The sequence below is a fragment of the Tachyglossus aculeatus genome, chromosome 2 (genome assembly GCF_015852505.1).
Source record: "Tachyglossus aculeatus isolate mTacAcu1 chromosome 2, mTacAcu1.pri, whole genome shotgun sequence".
Classification (NCBI taxonomy): Eukaryota; Metazoa; Chordata; class Mammalia; order Monotremata; family Tachyglossidae; genus Tachyglossus; species Tachyglossus aculeatus.
Window position 1 is genome coordinate 130,721,475 of NC_052067.1, and position 26,846 is coordinate 130,748,320.

General features: G+C 47.5%; 1 protein-coding gene across 1 annotated transcript in view; it reads left to right on the forward strand.

Annotated features, from left to right (window-relative positions):
• Positions 1 to 5,783: 5,783 nt before the first annotated feature.
• Positions 5,784 to 26,846, forward strand: part of LOC119948167 (sulfotransferase 1C4-like) — a 55,924-nt gene continuing 34,861 nt past the window's right edge. The window contains exons 1-3 of the mRNA XM_038770104.1: positions 5,784 to 6,006; positions 18,066 to 18,191; positions 22,884 to 22,981. Of these exons, the coding sequence (XP_038626032.1) occupies positions 5,817 to 6,006; positions 18,066 to 18,191; positions 22,884 to 22,981 (414 nt within the window). The 5' untranslated portion in view covers positions 5,784 to 5,816. The remainder of the gene's footprint in view (positions 6,007 to 18,065; positions 18,192 to 22,883; positions 22,982 to 26,846) is intronic.

Here is a 26,846-nt window from a genome sequence, read left to right on the forward strand (position 1 = left end):
CCATACGTTGCCAACTTGTACTTCCCAAGCGCTTAGTACAGTGCTCTGCACACAGTAAGCGCTCAATAAATACGACTGATTGATTGATTGATTCACAAGCTGCGCAAATATGTTTTTGCTTTAAAGCAAGATGTCCCCGAGGGAGCTTTGCGCAATTGGAAATTAAGCAACAGGCTTTTTGAAACGTGAAAGTATTAGAAGAACGGGGACTCTGAGTTCCCAAGAGTGTGATTAGTGGATCTGTGATGATCTTGTTAAGCAGGAATGTTCTCTCCTAACTCCGGCCTCATCTTTTCAACAGGCTTAAAACTTTCAGCCCTGCTATTTATTTGTCCCAGGGAAACAGAGAAAATGTTTCTCAGTTTCAAGCCTGGAAACTGGGGAGAAGCCCAATGGAAACTGAAAATCTTTCAAGGCGTGATAAAGTCTCTTGGAACTATTTCATCTCAAATACATCAATCGTATTTATTGAGGAAATCATCAATCGTATTTATTGAGCGCTTACTGTGTGCAGAGCACTGTACTAAGCGCTTGCTATAAGTACATGCCCTGCTATAAGTACTGATTTATCCGCAGGACTTGAAGATGTCCTGCTGAAGATGGAATGAGAGTCCGTGCGGCCCGGTGGAAAGAGCACAAGCCTGAGAGTCAGAGGGCCTGGGTTCTAATTCCGGCTGCCTGCTGGGTGACCTTGGGCAAGTCACTGGACTTCTCGCTGCCTCAGTTTCCTCATCCGCAAAATGGGGATTCAATAGCTGTTCTCCCTCCTCCTGAGACTGTGAGCTCCGTGTGGGTCAGGGACTGGGTCTGGTCTTGCACATAGTGAGCACTCAACAAATACCATCGTTATTATTAAATCTGATTGTATCGTATTTACTCCAGAACTTAGAACAATGAATGGCATACAGATTGTGCTTAATAAGAGGCAGCATGGCTCAGTGGAAAGAGCCTGGGCTTTGGAGTCAGCGGTCATGGGTTCGAATCCCAGCTCCGCCAACTGTCAGCTGGGTGACTTTGGGCAAGTCACTTAACTTTTCTGCAGCGTGGCTCAGTGGAAAGAGCACAGGCTTTGGAGTCAGGGGTCATGGGTTCAAATCCCGGCTCCGCCAACTGTCAGCTAGGTGACTTTGGGCAAGTCACTTCACTTCTCTGGGCCTCAGTGACCTCATCTGTAAAATGGGGATTAAGACTGTCAGCCCCCCTTGGGACAACCTGATTACCTTGTATCTACCCCAGCGCTTAGAACAGTGCTGGGCACATTGTAAGCGCTTAACAAATGTCATTATTATTATTATTATTATTAATAATACCACTATTGTTGTCATTATTATTGTCTGTTTTCCCTGCTATTTTGATTGTCAGCTCCACATGGGACAGGATCTGTGTCCAACCTGATTAACTTGTTTGTTGTGGGCAGGGAATGTGTCTGTTAATTACTATATTGTACTCTCCCAAGAGCTCAGTACAGTGTCCTGCACACTGTAACCACTCAATAAATACGATTGAATGAATGAATGAATCTTTCCCAGCACTCAGAACAGTGCTTGATGCATAGTAAGAGCTTACCAGATACATTAATAATAATAATAACATTAGAATGAGGATCTAATATCTGTTCTACTCCTTCTTAGATGATGAGCCTAACGTGGGACTAGGATTGCGTTTGCCCTAACTTTTGTCTACCCCAGTGCTTAGTACGGCGCTTGACACATCCTAAGTGCTTAACAAATATCACAGTTTTTATTAAATTCATTCATTCAGTCGCATTTATTGAGCGCTTACTGTGCGCAGAGCACTGTACTAAGCGCTTGGGAAGTACAAGTTGGCAACGTCTAGAGACGGTCCCTACCCAACAGTGGGCTCACAGTCTGCAGTCGTTCTGGGAGTGGATCCGAAGAGTTTTTGCGGTAAAAATCCGGACGTGGTTGACCATTGCCTCCTTCCGTGCAGTGAGCTTGAGTCTTCACCCTCGATTCTCTCCCACGCCGCTGCTGCCCAGTACAGGTGAGTTTGACTCGTAGCCGATCGCCTGCCACTCGCTAGCCACTGGCCAAGCTAGGATTGGAATGGGAAGGCCTCTGCTTGACTCTCCCTCCCGTAGTCGAGACTGGTAGAGGACTGGCAACTCTCCAGGTGTGACGCCGAGAGGGGACCATCTATGTACAGATGGCTTTTGAAGCCTCAGGAGCCAAAGGGGACTGAGCTCTGAGAGACTCCCGCAATTACGGGGTGGGAGGCAGAAGAGGAGCCCGTGAAAGTGAGAAGCAGCGTGGCTCAGTGGAAAGAGCCCGGGCTTGGGAGTCAGAGGTCGTGGGTTCGAATCCCGCTCCGCCACTTGTCAGCTGCATGACTTTGGGCAAGTCACTTCGCTTCTCTGGGCCTCAGTTCCCTCAGCTGTAAAATGACTGTGAGCCCCCCCGTGAGACAACCTGATCGCCCTGTATCCTCCCCAGCGCTTAGAGCAGTGCTTTGCACATAGTAAGCGCTTAGTCCCTCATCTGTAAAATGGGGCTGAAGACTGTGAGCCTCCCGTAGGACAACCTGATCACCTTGTATCCTCCCCAGAGCTCAGAACAGTGCTTTGCACATAGTAAGCGCTTAGTCCCTCATCTGTAAAATGGGGGTGAAGACTGTGAGCCCCCCGTGGGACAACCTGATCACCTTGTATCCTCCCCAGAGCTTAGGACAGTCCTTGGCACATAGTAAGCGTTTAACAAATACCATCATTATTATTACCTCACTTCTCTGGGCCTCAGTTACCTCATATGTAAAATGGGGATGAAGACTGAGCCCCCTGTGGGATAACCCCACCTTACCTCCTTCCCCTCCCCACAATCAATCAATCAATCGTATTTATTGAGCGCTTACTGTGTGCAGAGCACTGTACTAAGCGCTTGGGAAGTACAGCACCTGTATATATGTTTGTATGTATTTATTACTCTATTTATTTATTTATTTTACTTGTGCATATTTATTCTATTTATTTTATTTTGTTAATATATTTTGTTTTGTTGTCCGTCTCCCCCTTCTAGACTGCGAGCCCGCTGTTGGGTAGGGACTGTCTCTACATGTTGCCAACTTGGACTTCCCAAGAGCTTAGTACAGTGCTCTGCACACAGTAAGCGCTCAATAAATACGATTGAATCATCATCATCATCATCATCAATCGTATTTATTGAGCACTTACCATGTGCAGAGCACTGTACTAAGCGCTTGGGAAGTACAAATTGGCAACACATAGAGACAGTCCCTACCCAACAGCGGGCTCACAGTCTAAAAGGGGGAGACAGAGAACAAAACCAAACATACTAACAAAATAAAACAAATAGGATAGATATGTACAAGTAAAATAAATAAATAAATAAATAAATAAATAGAGTAATAAATATGTACAAACATATATACATATATACAGGTGCTGTGGGGAAGGGAAGGAGGTAAGATGGGGGGATGGAGAGGGGGACGAGGGGGAGAGGAAGGAAGGGCCTCAGTCTGGGAAGGCCTCCTGGAGGAGGTGAGCTCTCAGCAGGGCCTTGAAGGGAGGAAGAGAGCGAGCTTGGCGGAGGGGCAGAGGGAGGCCATTCCGGGCCCGGGGGATGACGTGGGCCGGGGGTCGATGGCGGGACAGGCGAGAACGAGGCCCAGTGAGGAGATTAGCGGTGGAGGAGTGGAGGGTGCGGGCTGGGCTGGAGAAGGAGAGAAGGGAGGGGAGGTAGGGGGGGCGAGGGGATGGATGGACAGCCTGGAAGCCCAGGGTGAGGAGTTTCTGCCTGATGCGCAGATTGATCGGTAGCCATTGGAGGTTTTTGAGGAGGGGAGTAACATGCCCAGAGCGTTTCTGGACAAAGACAATCCGGGCAGCGGCGTGAAGTTTGGATTGAAGTGGGGAGAGACACGAGGATGGGAGATCAGAGAGGAGGCTGATGCAGTAGTCCAGACGGGAGAGGATGAGAGCTTGAACGAGCAGGGGAGCGGTTGGGATGGAGAGGAAAGGGCGGATCTTGGCAATGTTGCGGAGCTGAGACCGGCAGGTTTTGGTGACGGCTTGGATGTGAGGGGTGAATGAGAGAGCGGAGTCGAGGATGACACCAAGGTTGGGGGCTTGTGAGACGGGAAGGATGGTAGTGCCGTCAACAGAGATGGGAAAGTCAGGGAGAGGACAAGGTTTGGGAGGGAAGACAAGGAGCTCAGTCTTCGACATGTTGAGCTTTAGGTGGCGGGCGGACATCCAGATGGAGATGTCCTGAAGGCAGGAGGAGATGCGAGCCTGGAGGGAGGGGGAGAGAGCAGGGGCAGAGATGGAGATCTGGGTGTCATCAGCGTAGAGATGATAGTTGAAGCCGTGGGAGCGAATGAGGTCACCAAGGGAGTGAGTGTAGATTGAGAACAGAAGGGGACCAAGCACTGAACCTTGGGGAACCCCCACCGTAAGAGGATGGGAGGGGGAGGAGGAGCCTGCAAAAGAGACTGAGAAAGAACGACCGGAGAGATAAGAGGAGAACCAGGAGAGGACGGAGTCTGGGAAGCCAAGGTCAGATAACGTGTTGAGGAGAAGGGGGTGGTCCACAGTGTCAAAGGCAGCTGAGAGGTCGAGGAGGATTAGGACAGAGTAGGAGCCGTTGGATTTGGCAAGCAGGAGGTCATTGGTGACCTTGGAGAGGGCAGTTTCCGTGGAATGCAGGGGACGGAAGCCAGACTGGAGGGGGTCGAGGAGAGAGTTGTCGTTGAGGAATTCTAGGCAGCGCGTGTAGACAACTCGTTCAAGGAGTTTGGAAAGGAATGGTAGGAGGGATATGGGACGATAACTAGAAGGTGAGGTGGGGTCAAGAGAGGGTTTTTTTAGGATGGGAGAGACGTGGGCATGTTTGAAGGCAGAGGGGAAGGAACCAGTGGAGAGTGAGCGGTTGAAGATGGAAGTTAAGGAGGGGGATTGAATGAATGAATGAATGAATGAATGAATGAATGAACCTGATCACCTTGTAACCTCCCCAGCGCTTAGCACATAGGAAGCGCTTAACAAATGCCATCCATTGATTTATTATTATTATTATTCCCCGGACCCCGCCCCTCTCAGCACAAGCCCCGCCCCCAAGCCCCGCCGGCCAATCACCGCCCTCCTGCCCCTCAAGCCCCTCCCCCTCCGGCCCCGGCCCCGCCCCGCACAAGCCCCGCCTCCAGCCGGGTCGGCCAATCACCGCCCCGCACAAGCCCCGCCGGCCAATCCCCGCCCCCCTGCCGCTCAAGTCCCGTCCTCCAGGATAAACCACGCCCCTACTCCAGCGGCCAATCACCGCCCTCCCTCCGCCCCTGGCCCCGCCCCCGCCCGCACGAGCCCCGCCCCCTCAGTGCCAGCCACGCCCTTAATCCCGGCGACCAATCACCGCCCTCCCTCCGCCCCTAGCCCCGCCCCCGCCCCGTATAAGCCCCGCCGGGAAATCCCCGCCCCGCAGAAGCCCCGCCCGTAACCCCGCCGACCAATCACCGCCCTCCTGTCGCTCAAGCCCCGCCCCCATCCCCGCCCCCGCCGGACAAACCACACCCCCAGCCCCGCCGGCCAATCCCCGCCCCGCCCAAACCGCGCCCCCAACCCCGCCGGCCAATCCCCGCCCCGCCCAAACCGCGCCCCAAACCTCGCCGGCCAATCCCCGCCCCGCACCAACCCCACCCGTTACCCAGCCGGCCAATCCCCGCCCTCCCTCCCTCCGTCCCGGCCCCGCCCCCTTCCCTTGTCCCCTTTCCCCTCCTGGTTTTTGCGGAGAGTTTTTCCCCCTCCGTCCGCCCGTCCTTCTGTCCCTCCGCCCGCCCGTCCGTCGCCGATGTCCCTGGGCACGATGAAGGAGTTGGAGCAGGCGCTGCAGGCCGTGGACTGGCTGCAGGGCCAGCGAATCGCCGTGGACCACGTGCAGGGGATTCTGCAGCCCGTCCCCACCTGCCGCACCTGGGACCGCATCTGGGCCTTCCGGGCCAAGCCCCAGGACCTGCTCATCGCCACCTACCCCAAAGCAGGTGCTGGGGCCCCGGGGGGCGGGAGGGGGGAAGGGGCAGACAGGAGGGACTGGGTGGGTGGGGGGCGGGAGCAGGGAAAGAGGAGGGAGTGGGGGGCCGGGAGGAGGGAAGGGGAGGGAGTGGGAGGCGGGAGGAGGGAAGAGGAGGGAGTGGGGGGCGGGAGAAGAGAAGAGGAGGGAGTGGGGGGCGGGAGAAGGGAAGAGGAGGGGGTGGGAGACAGGAGAAGGGAAGAGGAGGGATTGGGGGGCGGGAGAAGGGAAGAGGAGGGATTGGGGGGCGGGAGAAGGGAAGAGGAGGGATTGGGGAGCAGGAGAAGGGAAGAGGAATTGGGGAGCAGAGAAGGGAAGAGGAAGGGGTGGGGGAGCAGGAGAAGGGAAGAGGAAGTGGGGAGCAGAGAAGGAAGAGGAAGGATTGGGGGGCAGAGAAGGGAAGAGGAAGGATTGGGGGGCAGAGAAGGGAAGAGGAAGGATTGGGGGGCAGAGAAGGGAAGAGGAATTGGGGAGCAGAGAAGGGAAGAGGAAGGATTGGGGGGCAGAGAAGGGAAGAGGAGGGATTGGGGGGCAGGAGAAGGGAAGAGGAGGGGTTGGGGGGCAGGAGAAGGGAAAAGGACGGGGTGGGAGGCAGGAGAAGGGAAGAGGGATTGGGGAAGAGGAGGGATTGGGGGCAGGAGAAGAGGAGGGACTGGGGGGCAGGAGAAGGGAAGAGGAGGGATTGGGGGGCAGCAGAAGGGAAGAGGTCGGGGTGGGGGGGCAGGAGAAGGGAAGAGGAGGGATTGGGGGTTGGAGAAAAGGAGGGATTGGGGGGCAGGAGAAGAGAAGAGGAGGGATTGGGGGGCAGGAGAAGGGAAGAGGAGGGATTGGGGGGCAGGAGAAGAGAAGAGGAGGGATTGGGGGTTGGAGAAGAGAAGAGGAGGGATTGGGGGGCAGGAGAAGAGAAGAGGAGGGATTCGGGGGCGGGAGAAGAGAAGAGGAGGGATTCGGGGGCGGGAGAAAAGAAGAGGAGGGATTGGGGGCCGGGAGAAGAGAAGATGAGGGATTGGGGGGCAGGAGAAGGGAAGAGGAGGGATTGGGGGCCGGGAGAAGAGAAGATGAGGGATTGGGGGGCAGGAGAAGGGAAGAGGAGGGATTGGGGGGCAGGAGAAGGGAAGAGGAGGGATTGGGGGGGCGGGAGAAGGGAAGAGGAGGGATTGGGGGGCGGGAGAAGGGAAGAGGAGGGATTGGGGGCCGGGAGAAGGGAAGAGGAGGGATTGGGGGGGCAGGAGAAGGGAAGAGGAGGGATTGGGGGGCGGGAGAAGGGAAGAGGAGGGATTGGGGGGCGGGAGAAGAGAAGAGGAGGGATTGGGGGCCGGGAGAAGAGAAGAGGACAGGGTGGGGGGGCGGGAGAAGAGAAGAGGAGGGATTGAGGGCAGGAGAAGAGAAGAGGAGGGATTGGGGGGCGGGAGAAGAGAAGAGGAGGGATTGGGGGCCGGGAGAAGAGAAGAGGAGGGATTGGGGGCCGGGAGAAGAGAAGAGGAAGGATTGGGGGGCGGGAGAAGAGAAGAGGAGAGATTGAGGGCAGGAGAAGAGAAGAGGAGGGATTGGGGGGCAGGAGAAGAGAAGAGGACAGGGTGGGGGGGGCAGGAGAAGGGAAGAGGACGGGGTGGGAGGCAGGGGGGTGCGGAGGTGCTCTGCCAATTGTCAGCTGTGTGACTTTGGACAAGTCACTTCACTTCTCTGGGCCTCAGTGACCTCATCTGTAAAAATGGGGATGAAGACTGTGAGCCCCCCGTGGGGCAACCTGATCACCTTGTAATCTCCCCAGCGCTTAAACTTACAGCAGTGCTTTGCACATAGTAAGCGCTTACCAAATGCCATCATAGGGGAGGGGGCAGGAGGGTTTGGGGAGTTGGGGAACAAAGGCAGGGAAGAACGTAGGGGGGCCGAGGAAGGTGTGGTACGGGGGTGAGGGGGCGAGGGAGGAAGGGGGAACTCTGGCTCACCCATCCATAGCCTCTGGTCTGGAGCCATATAAGGGCCCATAATCAATCAATCGTATTTATTGCACGCTTACTGTGTGCAGAGCACTGTACTAAGCCCTAAAGTCTAAAGGTCACCTTACTTCACTTCCATACTCTAAGCTTTTCTTCCCTTGCCTCCGCCCAGGATCACCCCAACAAGATGCAGGCACCCGTTTAATTTGCCTCTCGGTAGTACAAGAACCACCGTCATTAATAATAATAATAATGATGGCATTTATTAAGCGCTTACTATGTGTAAAGCACCGTTCTAAGCGCTGAGGAGGTTACAAGGTGATCAGGTTGTCCCACTGGGGGCTCACAGTCTTCATCCCCATTTTACAGATGCGGGAACTGAGGCCCAGAGAAGTGAAGCGACTTGCCCGCAGTCACACAGCTGACAAGGAGGAGCAGTGTGGCTCAGTGGAAAGAGCCCGGGCTTTGGAGTCAGAGGACGTGGGTTCAAATCCCGGCTCCGCCAATTGTCAGCTGTGTGACTTTGGGCAAGTCACTTCATCATCATCATCAATCGTATTTATTGAGCGCTTACTATGTGCAGAGCACTGTACTAAGCGCTTGGGAAGTACAAATTGGCAACATATTCACTTCTCTGGGCCTCAGTTACCTCATCTGTAAAATGGGGATTAAGATCGTGAGCCCCCTGTGGGACAACCTGATCACCTTGTAACTTCTCCAGTGCTTAGAACAGTGCTTTGCACATAGTGAGCACTTAATAAATGCCATTATTATTATTAAGTGGGCAGAGCCGGGATTTGAACCCATGACCTCTGCCTCCAAAGCCCGGGCTCTTTCCACTGAGCCACGCTGCTTCTGCTTCTCTTCATTAGCCATTCATTAATTCAGTCGTATTTATTGAGCACTTACTGTGTGCAGAGCACTGTACTAAGCGCTTGGGAGAGGACAATACAACAATAAACGGACACATTCCCTGCCCACGGTGAGCTTATGGTCTAGAGAAACGTTCAATCACTGTTGCACACTTACTGTGTGCAGAGCACTATGCTAAGCCCTCGGGAGAGAGTTGGTATTCATTCATTCATTCAGTCGTATTTATTGAGCGCTTACTGTGTGCAGAACACTGTACTAAGCGCTTGAACTAGGCTTGTACTGAGCGCTTGGTAGACACGTCCCCTGCCCAAAACGAGCGTACAGTCTAGACGATTCTATCATCTAGACTGTGAGCCCGCTGTTGGGTAGGGACCGTCTTTATATGTTGCCAACATGTACTTCCCAAGCGCTTAGTCCAGTGCTCTGCACACAGTAAGCGCTCAATAAATACGATTGAATGAATGAGGAAGAGACAGATAGTCAATGTAAATAATTTGCAGATCAGTATATATATTCATTCATTCATTCAGTCGTATTTATTGAGCGCTTACTGTGTGCAGAGCGCTGTTCGAAGCGCTTGGCACTGTACTAAGCGCTTGATATGTGCTGTGAGGTGGGTATATGTGCGCGAGGCTGAGGGTGGAGGTAATGCCCGAAGGGCAAAGAGCTAAATGCATCAGCGCTGTTTTGCAAAGATATTGCGTAAATACTGTTTGGGACAAAACAGAACGGATACTGCTGCATATTTATTTATTTATTTTGTACATATCTATTCTATTTATTTTATTTTGTTAGTATGTTTGGTTTTGTTCTCTGTCTCCCCCTTTTAGACTGTGAGCCCACTGTTGGGTAGCGGCTGTCTCTATATGTTGCCAACTTGTACTTCCCAAGTGCTTAGTCCACTGCTCTGCACACAGTAAGCGCTCAATAAATACGATTGAATGAATGAATGAATGAGGAAGAGACAGATATTCAATGTAAATAATTTGCAGGTCTGTGTATAGATTCATTCATTCATTCAATCGTATTTATTGAGCGCTTACTGTGTGCAGAGCGCTGTTCGAAGCGCCTGGCACTGTACTAAGCGCTTGATATGTGCTGTGAGGTGGCTATATGTCCTGCGAGGCTGAGGGTGGAGATAATGCCCGAAGGGCAAAGAGCTAAATGCATCAGCGCTGTTTTGCAAAGATATTGCGTAAATACTGTTTGGGACAAAAGAGAGCAGATACTGCTGCATATTTATTTATTTATTTTGTACATATCTATTCTATTTATTTTATTTTGTTAGTATGTTTGGTTTTGTTCTCTGTCTCCCCCTTTTAGACTGTGAGCCCACTGTTGGGTAGGGACTGTCTCTATATGCTGCCAACTTGTACTTCCCAAGCGCTTAGTACAGTGCTCTGCACACAGTAAGCGCTCAATAAATACGATTGATGATGATGCTGCAACTGAATTCCCATCGTATTACTCTTCAGTATTTGACTACGGTATTCATTTCTCCCCCCCCCCCCCCCCACCATTCATTTATTCATTCATTCAATAGTATTTATTGAGCGCTTACTGTGTGCAGAGCACTGTACTAAGCGCTTGGGAAGTCCAAGTTGGCAACATTTAGAGACGGTCCCTACCCAACAGTGGGCTCAAACACACCCTCTCCTGTGCTTTTGTGAACAGGAAGTTTCATTGGTAATTCATCCCAGGATCACACGCTGTTGATCTAAAATTAGGGCCAGGGAAAGGTAATAATAATAAAAATAATAATAATGGTATTTGTTAAGCGCTTACTATGTGCGAAGCACTGTTCTAAGCGCTGGGGGGGCTCCAAGGTGATCAGGTTGTCCCACGGGTGGCTCACAGTCTTCATCCCTATTTTACAGATGAGGGAACTGAGGGCCAGAGAAGTGAAGTGACTTGCCCAAGGTCACACAGCTGACAAGCGGCGGAGCCGGGATTTGAACCCATGACCTCTGACTCCCAAGCCCGGGCTCTTTCCACTGAGCCACGCTGCTTCTCTGTTTATTCCGCTTTTGCACGTTGCTGGAGAAGCAGCGTGGCTCAGTGGAAAGAGCCCGGGCTTGGGAGTCACAGGTCATGGGTTCTAATCCCGCTCCGCCACAGGTCTGCTGTGTGACCTTGGGCAAGTCACTTCACTTCTCTGAGCCTCAGTTCCCTCATCTGGAAAATGGAAGACTGTGAGCCCCCAGTGGGACAACCTGATCACCTTGTAACCTCCCCAGCGCTTACAACAGTGCTTTGCACATAGTAAGCGCTTAATAAATCATCATCAATCATATTTATTGAGCGCTTACTGTGTGCAGAGCACTGTACTAAGCGCTTGGGAAGTACAAGTTGGCAACATATACAGTCCCTACTCAACAGTGGGCTCACAGTCTAATAAATGCCATTATTATTATTATTATTCTCTGAGCCTCAGTTCCCTCATCTGGAAAATGGGAATGAAGCCTGTGAGCCCCACGTGGGACAACGTGATCACCTTATATCCCCCCCAGCGCTTTGAACAGTGCTTTGCACATGGTAAGCGCTTAACAAATGCCACCATTATTATTATTAATATTAAATGTGAGGGTGGGAAAATGGGTGTCCTGCAAGGATTAGGAGGGAAAATATTCCCAATTGAGTTCATTTTATTGTCCGCCTCTTGGAAGGAGTTCGTGATTAGCGCTGCTCTTGAGAAACGCCGCCTCGTGAACTTCCAGCCGAGGAACAAAGTACAAATGTAGTTATTAGCTGCCACGGTTCAAATTATTTCCGGAAAATCGGTAACAGTCGTGCAGCTTCAGAGCGCTTACTGTGTGCAGAGCACTGTACTAAGCGCTTGGGAAGTACAAGTTGCAGATGCCAGTAATCCTCTGTGGCTGCTTGAAGGCAGTTTTTCTCCTTCCAGACATGATTTGTGAGAAGATACTAAGCCATGTGGCTTCCCTACTAAGGGCTTGGGGGAATACAGCATAATGATGTATTTTATGTATTTATTACTCTATTTTACTTGTACATATTCTATTTATTTTATTTTGTTACTATGTTTTGTTTTGTTCTCTGTCTCCCCTTTCTAGACTGTGAGCCCACTGTTGGGTAGGGACCGTCTCTATATGTTGCCAACTTGGACTTCCCAAGCGCTTAGTACAGTGCTGTGCACACAGTAAGCGCTCAATAAATACGATTGAATGAATGAATGAATGAATGAATGAATGAAGAGACAGAGCCCTGAGCAGGGCAGACCTCAACTACAGGCAGGCCTCGAACCCTCAACATCGGATCAGGGCGGTCAGAAAGCCAAAGCCAGTTGGATTCGTCCCATGTTCAGTTAGTGCTATGTATTGAGCGCTCACTGTGTGCAGAGCACTGTACTGAGCGCTTGGGAGAGTATAATCCGTGTTGCCATCGTGTACTTCCCAAGCGTGCTCTGCACACAGTAAGCGCTCAATAAATACGATCGAATGAATATAATAATAATAATGATGGCATTTGTTAAGCGCTTACCATGTGCAAAGCACTGTTCTAAGCGCTTGGGGGGATGCAAGGTGATCGGGTTGTCCCACGTGGGGCTCCCAGTCTTCATCCCCATTTTACAGACGAGGTAACTGAGGCGCAGAGAAGTTAAGTGACTTGCCCAAGGTCACACAGCAGACACGCGGAGGAGCTGGGATTCGAACCCGCGCCCTCTGACTCCAAAGCCCGAGCTCTTTCCACTGAGCCACGCTGCTTCTCTAATAGTCCAACAGAATTGTTGGACACAGGGAACATGTCTAATAACTGTCATATTCTCCAAAACGGCGCTCTGCGCACGGAAAGCGTTCAATAAATACAATTGATTGATAATAATGATAATAATTATGGTATTAAGCGCTTATGGGCAATATTTCCCTATGTTTAAGTTGGAACCTGGCACTTATTTCAGTGCATTTGCCTTGGCAAATACTCAGTTTTTAGTTTCAGCACTTATGGAGAAGAAAATCCAAAGGACAGAACATTTAATGAGAAGCAGCGTGGCTCGTTGGAAGGAGCCCGGGCTTTGGAGTCAGAGGTCATGGGTTCAAATCCTGGCTCCGCCAATTGTCAGCTGTGTGACTTTGGGCAAGTCACTTCACTTCTCTGGGCCTCAGTGACCTCATCTGGAAAATGGGGATTAAGACTGTGAGCCTGATCACCTTGTAACCTCCAGCGCTTAGAACAGTGCTTTGCACATAGTAAGCGCTTAATAAATGCCATTATTATTATTATTATTACTAAGCATTCATGCATTCATTCATTCAATTGTATTTATTGAGCGCTCACTGTGTGCAGAGCACTGCACTAAGCGCTTGGGAAGTACAAGTCGGCAACATATAGAGACAGTCCCTACCGAACAGCGGGCTCACGGTCTAGAAGGGGGAGACAGAGAACAAAACAGAACAAGTAGACAGGTGTCAAAATCGTCAGAACAAATAGAATTATAGCTCTATGCACCTCATTGTGAGCCCACTATTGGGTAGGCACTGTCTCTATATGTTGCCAACTTGTACTTCCCAAGTGCTTAGTACAGTGCTCTGCACACAGTAAGCGCTCAATAAATACGATTGATGATGATTAACAAAATAAATAGAATAGTAAATACGTACAAGTAAAATAAATAGAGTAATAAATCTGTACAAACATATACAGGTGCTGTGGGGAGGGGAAGGACGTAGGGCGGGGGGGATGAGGAGGAGGAGAATAAAAAGGGGGCTCAGTCTGGGAAGGCCTCCTGGAGGAGGTGAGCTCTCAGTAGGGCTTTGAAGGGAGGAAGAGAGCGAGCTTGGTGGATGGGCAGAGGGAAGGAGGGCATTCCGGGCCCGGGGGAGGACGTGGGCCGGGGGTCGACGGCGGGACGGGCGAGAACGAGGCCCGGTGAGGAGGTTAGCGGTGGCAGAGGAGCGGAGGGTGCGGGCTGGGCTGGAGAAGGACAGAAGGGAGGGGAGCACCATTCTAAGCGCTGGGGTAGATACAATAATAATAATAATAATAATGATGGCATTTGTTAAATGCTTACTATGTGCACTGTTCTAAGTGCTGGGGGGGATACAAGGTGATCAAGTTGTCCCAGGGGGGGCTCACAGCCTTAATCCCCATTTGGCAGATGAGGCAGCTGAGGCCCAGAGCAATTAAGTGACTTGCCCAAAGTCACACAGCCGACAAGCGATGGAGCAGGGATTACAGATGACTGTAGTCGCAGGTTGGCCTGAGGTACAATAATAATAATAATAATGATGGCATTTGTTAAGTGCTTACTATGTGCACTGTTCTAAGTGCTGGGGGGGATACAAGGTGATCAAGTTGTCCCATGGGGGGCTTACAGCCTTAATCCCCATTTGGCAGATGAGGCAGCTGAGGCCCAGAGCAATCAAGTGACTTGCCCAAAGTCACACAGCTGACAAGCGATGGAGCAGGGATTACAGATGACTGTAGTCGCAGGTTGGCCTGAGGTACAATAATAATAATAATAATAATAATGATGGCATTTGTTAAGTGCTTACTATGTGCACTGTTCTAAGTGCTGGGGGGGGATACAAGGTGATCAAGTTGTCCCACGGGGGGCTCACAGCCTTAATCCCCATTTGGCAGATGAGGCGGCTGAGGCCCAGAGAAATCAAGTGACTTGCCCAAAGTCACACAGCTGACAAGCGATGGAGCAGGGATTACAGATGACTGTAGTCGCAGGTTGGCCTGAGGTACAATAATAATAATAATAATGATGGCATTTGTTAAGTGCTTACTATGTGCACTGTTCTAAGTGCTGGGGGGGGGATACAAGGTGATCAAGTTGTCCCATGGGGGGCTCACAGCCTTAATCCCCATTTGGCAGATGAGGTGGCTGAGGCCCAGAGAAATCAAGTGACTTGCCCAAAGTCACACAGCTGGCAAGCGATGGAGCAGGGATTACAGATGATTGTAGTCGCAGGTTGGCATGAGGCGGGGGGGGGGTCTCCATGCCCAGGGGAGAGGGAGGGTCAGTGCTAGCTCGTGTGCGGCACTGCGCACTCCGAAAATGGCCTCCTGGGCTTCCGCGAGGCCTAGTGAATGTAATCTTCCGAAGTACTCTACCTCAGAAGCCCCCCACACATTCCCTGCCCAAAAAGGAACACACAGTCTAACGGGAGAGAAAGATTAAAATTATTTACAAATGGCGTGAGCAGGGGATCGATTATTTGGGGCCATAGTTCAACCACATTAGGGCATTAGCCTCACCCTCTCCTCACCGTACCTCGTTCTCGCCCGTCCCACCATCGACCCCCGGCCCACGTCATCCCCCGGGCCCGGAATGCCCTCCCTCCGCCCATCCGCCAAGCTAGCTCTCTTCCTCCCTTCAAGGATAAGTGGCAGAGCCGGGATTCGAATCCACGACCAAGCCCGTGCTCTTTCCAGTAAGGCCCTACTGAGAGCTCACCTCCTCCAGGAGGCCTTCCCAGACTGAGCCCCTTCCTTCCTCTCCCCCTCGTCCCCCTCTCCATCCCCCCGTCTTACCTCCTTCCCTTCCCCACAGCACTTGTATATATGTATATATGTTTGTACATATTTATTACTCTATTTATTTTACTTGTACATATCTATTCTATTTATTTTATTTTGTTAGTATGTTTGGTTTTGTTCTCTGTCTCCCCCTTTTAGACTGTGAGCCCACTGTTGGGTAGGGACCCTCTCTATATGCTGCCAATTTGTACTTCCCAAGCGCTTAGTCCAGTGCTCTGCACACAGTAAGCGCTCAATAAATACGATTGATTGATTGATTGGCCGGGCTGGATTAGAACCCACAACCTGTGAGTCCCCAGCCCGCGCTCTTTCCACGAAGCCAAGCTCCCCACTTGATTCTCCCTCCCCTCTGTTTGATCCTCATCTCATCCCAACCCCACGGCACTTAAGTACATTTTTTTTTATTTAAATGGTGGTATTTGTTGTGTGTCAAGCACTGGGGTGAACACAAGATGATCAGGTCAGACACGGCCCCTGTCCCTCACTGGGTTCACGGTCTTCATCCCCTTTTACAGATGAGGTAACTGAGGCTTCTGCTCTGTTGCTTCCGTCAATCAGTCAATCAATCAATCGTATTTATTGAGCACTTACTGTGTGCAGAGCACTGTACTAAGCGCTTGGGAAGTACAAGTTGGCAACACATAGAGACAGTCCCTACCCAACAGTGGGCTCACAGTCTGGAAGGGGGAGACAGAGAACAAAACCAAACATATTAACAAAATAAAATAAATAGAATAGATATGTACAAGTAAAAAAAATAAATAAATAAATTTAAGCTCCTTGAGGGCATGGTTTGCATCTACTAACTCGATTGTACTCTCCCGAGCACTCAGTACAGAGCTCTCCTCCCAGTAAACACTCAAATACCATCGGTCACTTGTCTGGGAAGGCCTTACTATGTGCGAAGCACTGTTCTAAGTGATTAACTTGTATCTACCTATACATAGATACAAGATGCTTGCATTTATTTATATAAATAATATTACATAATATAAATATTATATAATTATAATATAATATATTATATAATTTTATGTATATTATATGATTTAAGTGTATGAAATTTATATAATTAGTAATTATTTATTGCTCTATTATTTATTTTATTTGTACATATTTATTCAATTTATTATATTGTGTTAATATGTTTTGTTTTGTTGTCTGTCTCCCCCTTCTAGACTGTGAGCCCACTGTTGGGTAGGGACCGTCTTTATATGTTGCCAGCTTGTACTTCCCAAGCGCTTAGTACAGTGCTCTGCACACAGTAAGCGCTCAATAAATACGAATGAATAAATGAATAAATGGGGGGGGAGACAGACATCGTTACAAATAAACAGTTATCAATATTCCTCTCTCCATACCTCTTTCTCCTCTCCTTCTCTCTCCCTGTATGTCTCTCCTTCTTTCTCTCGATCACTCCCTTTCCCTCTCTCTTTCTCCATCACCCTTTCTGTATATTTTTGTACATATTTATTACTCTATTTTACTTGTACATATTTACTATTCTTTTTATTTTGTTAAGATATTTTGTTTTGTTGTCTGTCTCCCCCTTCTAGACTGTGAGCCCGCTGTTGGGTAGGGACCATCTCTATATGTTGCCACCTTGTACTTCCCAAGCGCTTAGTACAGTGCTGTGCACACAGTAGGCGCTCAATAAATACGATTGAATGAATCCCTCTAATGAAACCCCTGATCCAAGGATAAACAATAATAATAATAATAATGGTATTTATTAAGCGCTTACTATGTGCAAAGAACCGTTCTAAGCGCTGGGGAGGTTACAAGGTGATCAGGTTGTCCCACGTGGGGCTCACAGTCCTAATCCCCATTTTACAGATGAGGGAACTGAGGCGCAGAGAAGTTAAGTGACTTGCCCAAAGTCACACAGCTGACAGTTGATGGAGTCGGGATTTGAACCCATGACCTCTGACTCCAAAGCCCGGGCTCTTTCCACTGAGCCACAATAAAACTACCCAACGCCATCCTGTTTGCCCTCCGGGCCCTCAGAATAACATCTGAGTAACTTCTGAGTAATAATAGTAAAAACTATTACTCTATTTATTTGACTTGTACATATCTATTCTATTTATTTTGTTTTGTTAGTATGTTTGGTTTTGTTCTCTGTCTCCCCCGTCTAGACTGTGAGCCCGTTATTGGGTAGGGACCGTCTCTATATGTTGCCAACTTGGACTTCCCAAGCGCTTAGTCCAGTGCTCTGCACACAGTAAGCACTCAATAAATACGATTGAGTGAATGAATCAGAGTTGCTCCTCCACCATAAAACCACCTACCTCTGAGCTGCCCCCCCAGGCAGTAAGCGCTCCATAAATACGACTGATTATTTTAGACTGTGAGCCCACTGTTGGGTAGGGACTGTCTCTATATGTTGCCAATTTGTACTTCCCAAGCGCTTAGTACAGTGCTCTGCACATAGTAAGCGCTCAATAAATACGATTGATTATTTTAGACTGTGAGCCCACCGTTGGGTAGGGACTGTCTCCATATGTTGCCAATTTGTACTTCCCAAGCGCTTAGTACAGTGCTCTGCACACAGTAAGCGCTCAATAAATACGATTGATGATGATGATGATGACTGATTGATTCTGAGGAAGGTCAGACAATTTTTCCCCAATAGTTTACAGATCCGGCGCTTGGCACTGAGTTTATTTTTCCTTCTTAACGCCCACTCTTCCGGCTTCTGGGAATTCAGGGACGACGTGGACCCAGGAGATCGTGGACATGATACAACAGGATGGGGATGTGGAGAAGTGCCAGCGTGCGCCCACTCACCTCCGGAGCCCTTTCATCGAGTGGATCATCCCTCCGCTCCCGTCCGGTAAGCGGCCCGGCCTCCATTCCTGCCCGGGACTCATTCATTCACTCACTCAGTCATATTTATTGAGCGCTTACTGTGTGCAGAGCACTGTACTAAGCGCTTGGGAAGTCCAAGTTGGCAACACATAGAGACGGTCCCTACCCAACAGCGGGCTCACGGTCTAGAAGGGGGAGACAGAGGACAAAACAAAACATATTAACAAAATAAAATATGTACAAATAAAATAAATAGAGTAATAAATACGTACAAATATATATACAGGTGCTGTGGGGAGGGGAAGGGGGTAAGGGGGGGATTCATTCAATCGTATTTATTGAGCGCTTACTGTGTGCAGAGCACCACACCAAGCGCCTGGGAAGTCCAGCTTGGCTCGAAAGTCAGTCAGTTGTGTTTATTGAGCGCTTACTGCGAACAGAGCACTGTACTAAGCGCTTGGGAGGATACAGTAGAATAGTAAACAGACACAAGACACATTCCCTGCCCACAACGAGCTTGCAGTCTAGCGGGGAAAGGATCCTCCTCCTTCCCTCAGTAGCCGCCTCATGAGCACAAACGCTTGTTGCCTAGCTCCCTCCCCTCCCTACATCCCCCAGGGAGCAGCGCTTAGAACAGTGCTTTGCACATAGTAAGCGCCTAAGAGATGCCGTCATCATCATCAACAATCTGTAGAAAACGCTTCGTGCCTGGTGACCTAATTCCGTGATTTACTTCCCTCCAGAGAAACCCATCTTCAGAGCCCTATTAAATTCACAGCTTGTATCAATCAATCAATCAATCGTATTTATTGAGCGCTTACTGGGTGCAGAGCACTGTACTAAGCGCTTGGGAAGTACAAGTGGGCAACATATAGAGACAGTCCCTACCCAACAGTGGGCTCACAGTCTAAAAGAACTGTATGAATCTTTGACTAATTATTTATGTTGTATTTATGACTATTACTCTATTTAACTTGTACATATCTATTCCATTTATTTTATTTTGTTAGTATGTTTGGTTTTGCTTTGCACATAGTAAGCGCCTAAGAGATGCCGTCATCATCATCAACAATCTGTAGAAAACGCTTCTTGCCTGGTGACCAAATTCCGTGATTTCCTTCCCTCCAGAGAAACCCATCTTCAGAGCCCTACTAAATTCACAGCTTGTATCAATCAATCAATCAATCGTATTTATTGAGCGCTTACTGTGTGCAGAGCACTGTACTAAGCGCTTGGGAAGTACAAGTGGGCAACATATAGAGATAGTCCCTACCGAACAGTGGGCTCACAGTCTAAAAGAACTGTATGAATCTTTGACATTATTTATGTTGTATTTATGACTATTACTCTATTTATTTATTTTACTTGTACATATCTATTCCATTTATTTTCTTTTGTTAGTATGTTTGGTTTTGCTTTGCACATAGTAAGCGCCTAAGAGATGCCGTCATCATCATCAACAATCTGTAGAAAACGCTTTGTGCCTGGTGACCTAATTCCATGATTTACTTCCCTCCAGACAAACCCATCTTCAGAGCCCTCCTAAATTCACAGCTTGTATCAATCAATCAATCAATCGTATTTATTGAGCGCTTACTGTGTGCAGAGCACTGTACTAAGCGCTTGGGAAGTACAAGTGGGCAACATATAGAGACAGTCCCTACCCAACAGTGGGCTCACAGTCTAAAAGAACTGTATGAATCTTTGACTTATTATTTATGTTGTATTTATGACTATTACTCTATTTATTTTACCTGTATATATGTATATATGTTTGTACATATTTATTACTCTATTTATTTATTTATTTTACTTGTACATATCTATTCTATTTTTTTTATTTTGTTAGTATGTTTGGTTCTGTTCTCTGTCTTCCCCTTTTAGACTGTGAGCCCACTGTTGGGTAGGGACTGTCTCTATATGTTGCCAATTTGTACTTCCCAAGCGCTTAGTATAGTGCTCTGCACATAGTAAGCGCTCAATAAATATGATTGATGATGATGATGATATCTATTCTATTTATTTTATTTTGTTAGTATGTTTGGTTTTGTTCTCTGTCTCCCCCTTTTAGATTGTGAGCCCACTGTTGGGTAGGGACTGTCTCTAGATGTTGCCAACTTGTACTTCCCAAGCGATTAGTACAGTGCTGTGCACACAGTAAGTGCTCAATAAATACGATTGATTGATTGATTGACTTATAGTTGTTCGCCACTCGTTCCTCTCGGGAGGTGAACGGGCGAGCAGTCAGCTTTCCTAACTCTACTGCTCTATCGGAACTCGTGTCTCGTGGCTCGGTGGAAAGAGCCCGGGCTTGGGAGTCAAGAGGTCATGGGTTCAAATTCCGGCTCCTCCAATTGCCAGCTGTGTGACTTTGGGCAAGTCACTTCACTTCTCTGGGCCTCAGTTCCCTCATCTCTAAAATGGGGATTAAGACTGTGAGCCCCACATGGAACAACCTGATCACCTTGTAACCTCCCCAGCGCTTAGAACAGTGCTTTGCACATAGTAAGCTCTTAATAAATGCCATCATTATTATTATTATTATTACTAGGCCATGCTGGTTCCCTAGTACAGGGCTGTGCACAGAGTAAGCGCTCAGTAAATACCCTTGATCGATCGATTCCCTGACTGATCTCTCATTTCCCCAAGTACTGCACCAATTTGCCCTCGAGTCTTCACTTCCTAAACCCTTAGATCCTCACCCCATCTCCCAAGCCCCACCTCAACCCTTAGGCATACACCACGGTTGCCCCCAGAAGCGGCGTGGCTCAGTGGAAAGAGCCTGGGCTTTGGAGTCAGAGGTCATGGGTTCGAATCCCGACTCCGCCACATGTCTGCTGTGTGATCTTGGGCAAGTCACTTAATTTCTCTGAGCCTCAGTTACCTCAGTTGTAAAATGGGGATGAAGACTGTGAGCCCCACGTGGGACAACCTGATCACCCTGTATCCTCCCCAGCGCTCAGGACAGTGCTTTGCACATAGTAAGCACTTAACAAATGCCAATTATTATTATTATTATTAAAATGGGGATGAAGACTATGAGCCCCCTGTGGGACAGCTTGATCACCTTGTATCCCCCCCAGCGCTTAGAACAGTGCTCTGCACATAGTAAGCGCTTAGCAAATGCCATCATTATTATTATTATTATTACCTGGAACTTCTTTAGAGAAGCAGTGTGGCTCAGTGGAAAGAGCACGGGCTCAGGAGTCAGAGGTCATGGGTTCAAATCCCAGCTCTGCCAATTGTCAGTTGTGTGACTTTGGGCAAGTCACTTAACTTCTCTGAGCCTCAGTGACCGCATCTGTAAAACGGGGATGAAGACTGTGAGCCCCACGTGGGACAGCTTGATCACCTTGTATCCCCCCCAGCACTTAGAACAATGCTGTGCACATAGTAAGCACTTAACAAATGCCATCATCAGTATTATTATTATTATTATTATTACCTGGAACTTCTTCAGAGAAGCAGTGTGGCTCAGTGGAAAGAGCACGGGTTCGGGAGTCACAGGTCATGGGTTCAAATCCCGGCTCCATCAATTGTCAGTTGTGTGACCTTGGGCAAGTCACTTCACTTCTCCGTGCCTCAGTGACCTCATCTGTAAAATGGGGATGAAGACCGTGAGCCCCACGTGGGACAACCTGATCACCTTATATCCTCCCCAGCCCTTAGAACAGTGCTTTGCACATAGGGACCGTCTCTACATGTTGCCAACTTGTACTTCCCAAGCGCTTAGTACAGTGCTGTGCACACAGTAAGCGCTCAATAAATACGATCGAATGGATGAATGAATAGTAAGCTCTTAACAAATGCCATTATTATTATTATTATTATTTTGCTGTCTCTCCCCTAGGCTAGATCGCCAGCTCCTTACGGAGCACAGCTCACATCTACCAACTTTCCCAAGTGCTCCGCACAGTGCTCTGCACACAGTAATAATAATAATAATAATGATGGCATTTATTAAGCACTTACGATGTGCAAAGCACTGTACTAAGCGCTGGGGAGGTTACAAGGTGAGCGCTCAATGAATACTACCGCTTGACCGATTTGATAGGAAGGGCAGGGATGCCTGCAGTTAAATTTTTTTTTCCACATCCTGCTCTTCTTGGTAAAAACAGATGATGATCAAGTCAAGTATCCGGGAGACATTGGTAGTATTTATTGAGACTGTATGTTTTTTTAGACTGTGAGCCCACTGTTGGGTAGGGACTGTCTCTATGTGTTGCCAATTCGTACTTCCCAAGCGCTTAGTACAGTGCTCTGCACATAGTAAGCGCTCAATAAATACGATTGATTGATTGATTGAGAGCCCACTGTATTAAGCACCTGGGTGGCTCAGTGGAAAAGAGCCCGGGCTTTGGAGTCAGAGGTCATGGGTTCAAATCCCGGCTCTGCCGATTGTCAGCTGTGTGACTTCGGGCAAGTCACTTCACTTCTCTGGGCCTCCGTTCCCTCATCTGGAAAATGGGGATGAAGACTGTGAGTCCCCTGGGGGGCAACCTGATTCCCTTGCGCTTAGAACAGCGCTTTGCACATAGTAAGCGCTTAATAAACGCCATCATCATCATCATTATTATTATTGTTATTATTATTGTTACCTAACCGGCAAGTGACACACTGCGTGTCCACGGGGAGTTTCACTCAACTGGGAGACAGTAGTGGTGTGGGGGGAAAAAAAAGCCCAGATCGTCCTGACTGAAACGGAACGGTTTTGCAGGTGTGGATTCGGCTAATACAATGCCCTCGCCTCGCATCCTCAAAACCCATCTTCCTGTGCAATTGTTGCCTCCGTCCTTCTGGGAGCAAAACTGCAAGGTAAGAAACGATTACAGTCCTCGCGACAGGTGAAAAATCAACATTCCTCCTAATATTTCTTGGCCTAGTGGAAAGAACTCAAACCTGGGAGTCAGAGGGCTGGGTTCTCCTCTCGCCACTTTTTGGGCATGTATGTATATGTGTGTGTGTGTATATATGTATGTATGTGTGTGTGTGTGTGTGTATATATGTGTGTGCATGTGTATATATATATATATGTGTGTGTATGTGTATATAAGTGTGTATGTGTATGTATGTATGTATGTGTGTATGTGGATATATATGCATGTGTGTATATGTGAGTATGTATGTATGCATGTGTATGCATGTATGTATATGTGTGCGTATGTGTATGTATGCATATGTGTATGTGTGTATATGTGTGTATGTATGTGTATGCATGCATATGTGCATGTATGTGTGCATATGTGCATGTATGTGTGTATGTATGTGTGTGCATGTATGTGTGTATGTGTGTGTGTGCATGTGTGTGTATATATGTGTGTATGTATGTGTATATATATGTATGTGTGTGTATGTGTATATATGTATGTGTATGTGTGTATATGTGTGTATATATATGCATGTGTATGTATGTGTGTGTATGTGTATGCATGCATATGTGCATGTATGTGTGCATATGTGCATGTATGTGTGTATGTATGTGTGTGCATGTATGTGTGTGTGTGTGCATGTGTGTATGTATGTGTATATATATGTATGTGTATGTGTGTATGTGTATATATGTATGTGTATGTGTGTATGTGTATGTATATGCATGTGTATGTGTGTATATGTGTGTATGTGTATGCGTGTGTATGTGTGTATACATATGCATGTGTATGTATGTGTGTGTATGCATGTATGTATGTGTCTGTATGTGAATGTATGTATGTGCATGTATGTGTACATATGTATGTGTGTATGTGTATATATGTGTGTGCATATGTGTGTATGTGTGTGTATGTGTATATATATGTATGTGTGTGTGTGTGTATATATGTGTATGTGTGTATGTGTATATAGATGTGTGTGTGTATGCGTATGTATATGCATGTGTATGTGTGTATATATATGCATGTGTATGCATGCATGTATATGTATGTGTGTGTATGTATGTATGTGTGTATGCATATATGTATGTGCATGTATGTGTATGTATGTGTATGCATGCATGTGTGCATGTATGTGTGCATATGTGCATGTATGTGTGTATGTATGTGTGTGCATGTATGTGTGTATGTGTATGTATATGCGTATGTATGTGTATATATATGTGTGTGTATGTGTGTATGTGTATATATGTATGTGTATGTGTGTATGTGTATGTATATGCATGTGTATGTGTGTATATGTGTGTATATATATGCATGTGTATGTATGTGTGTGTATGCGTATATGTATGTGTCTGTATGTGAATGTATGTATGTGCATGTATGTGTACATATGTGTGTGTGTATGTGTATATATGTGTGTGCATATGTGTGTATGTGTGTGTATGTGTATATATATGTATGTGTGTGTATGTGTATATATGTGTATGTGTGTATGTGTATATAGATGTGTGTGTATGTGTATATATGTATGTGTATGTGTGTATGTGTATGTATATGCATGTGTATGTGTGTATATATATGCATGTGTATATGTGTGTGTATGTATGTGTGTGTGTATGTGTATGTGTATATATGGGTATGTGTGTATATGTGTGTTTATGTGTATGCATGCATATGTGTATATGTGTATGTATGTGTGTATATATGTATGTATGTGTTTATGTATGTGTATGTATGTGTGTGTGTATGTAGATATGTATATGTATAGTAAGCGCTTAACAAATGCCATTATTAGTATTATGTATGTATGATGATGATTGTATTTGTTAAGCGCTTACTATGTGCCAAGCACTGTTCTAAGCGCTGGGGTAGATACGAGATAATCAGGTTGTCCCCTGTGGGGCTCACAGTCCCCATTGGCAGATGAGGGAACTGAGGCCCAGAGAAGTGAAGTGACTTGCCTAAGGTCACACAGCAGACAAGTGGCAGAGTCGGGACTAGAACCTACGGCCTCTGGCTCCCAAGCCTGGGCTCTTTACACTGAGCCACACTGCTCTCATGTATATGTATATGCATATATATATATGTAGGTATGTGTGTGTATATGTATATGGGTATGTGTATATGCATATATACATATACGTGTATTTATCACTTGTTGTGAGGCTTTGGGTGAGTCACATACATTCTCTGTGCCTCAGTTTCTTTATCTGTAAAATGGGGGTTCATTACCTCTTCTTCCCGTTTAGTCTGTGAGTCCCACGTGGGACAGGAACTGGGTCCAACCTTATTGTTTTTGTTTCTCCCCAAGCGCTTAGTTCAGTGCATGGCACATAGTAAGTGCTTAACTCCGCCAGTTGCCAGCTGTGTGACTTTGGGCAAGTCACTTCACTTCTCTGGGCCTCAGTTCCCTCATCTGGAAAATGGGGATTAGGACTGGGAGCCCCCCGTGGGACAACTCTGATCACCTTGTACCCTCCCCCGTGCTTAGAACAGTGCTTTGCACATAGTAAGCGCTTAACAAATACCATCATTATTATTATTAACAAATACGGCCATTATCGTGTCCAGGGAGTCTGTCGACAACAAAATCTGGAGGAAGGTAGAGGTGGGCTGAGAGTTAGTCATTCGTATTTATTGAGCGCCTACCGTACTAAATAGTGTATTGAGCACCGTACTAAGTGCTTGGGAGGGTACGGTGTAACAATAAACAGACACATTCCCTCCCACAACAAGCTTCCAGTCTGGAGGGGGAGACAGACATTAATGTAATTAAATCAATTACACATCTGTTCATCTGTGTCTCTATATGTTGCCAACTTGTACTTCCCAAGCGCTTAGTACAGTGCCCTGCACACAGTAAGCGCTCAATAAATACAGTTGATTGATTGATTGATTGAAATGTCCTCCCATCATCCCAAGCTTATGTCCAAAACAGAGCTCCTTATCTTCCCCCCGAAACCCTGTCCTCTCCCTGACCTTCCCATCACTGTAGACAGCACCACCATCCTTCCTGTCTGACAATAATCAATCAATCGTATTTATTGAGCGCTTACTGTGTGCAGAGCACTGGACTGAGCGCTTGGGAAGTCCAAGTTGGCAACATCTAGAGACAGTCCCTACCCAACAGCGGGCTCGCAGTCTAGAAGGGGGAGACAGAGAACAAAACCAAACATACTAACAAAATAAAATAAATAGAATAGATATGTACAAGTAAAATAAATAAATAAATAGAGTAATAAATATGTACAAACACATATATATGTATATGTATGTATATATGTATACATGTACATATGTATATATGTATATACATATATATGTGTACAAATACATATATATATATACATACAGGTGCTGTGGGGAAGGGAAGCAGGTAAGGCAGGGGGGTGGAGAGGGGGATGAGGGGGAGAATAATAATATATGTATACGTATATATGTAATATATGTATATATGTTTGCACATATTTATTACTCTATTTTACTTGTACATATTTATTCTATTTATTTTATTTTGTGAATACGTTTCATTTTGTTGTCTGTCTCCCCCTTCTAGACTGCCGTTGGGTTGGGACCGTCTCTATATGTTGCCGACTTGTACTTCCCAAGCGCCTAGTACAGTGCTCCGCACACAGTAAGCGCTCAGTAAATACGATTGAATGAATGAGTGAAATGGGGAAGAGTCATTGTCTGGCGGATATGAGGAGGGAGGATGTTCCAGGCCAGAGGCGGGACGTGGGTGAGAGAGAAGTCAGCGCAAGATGGACAAGATTGAGATACAGTGAAAGGTTGGCATTAGAGGAGCGAGG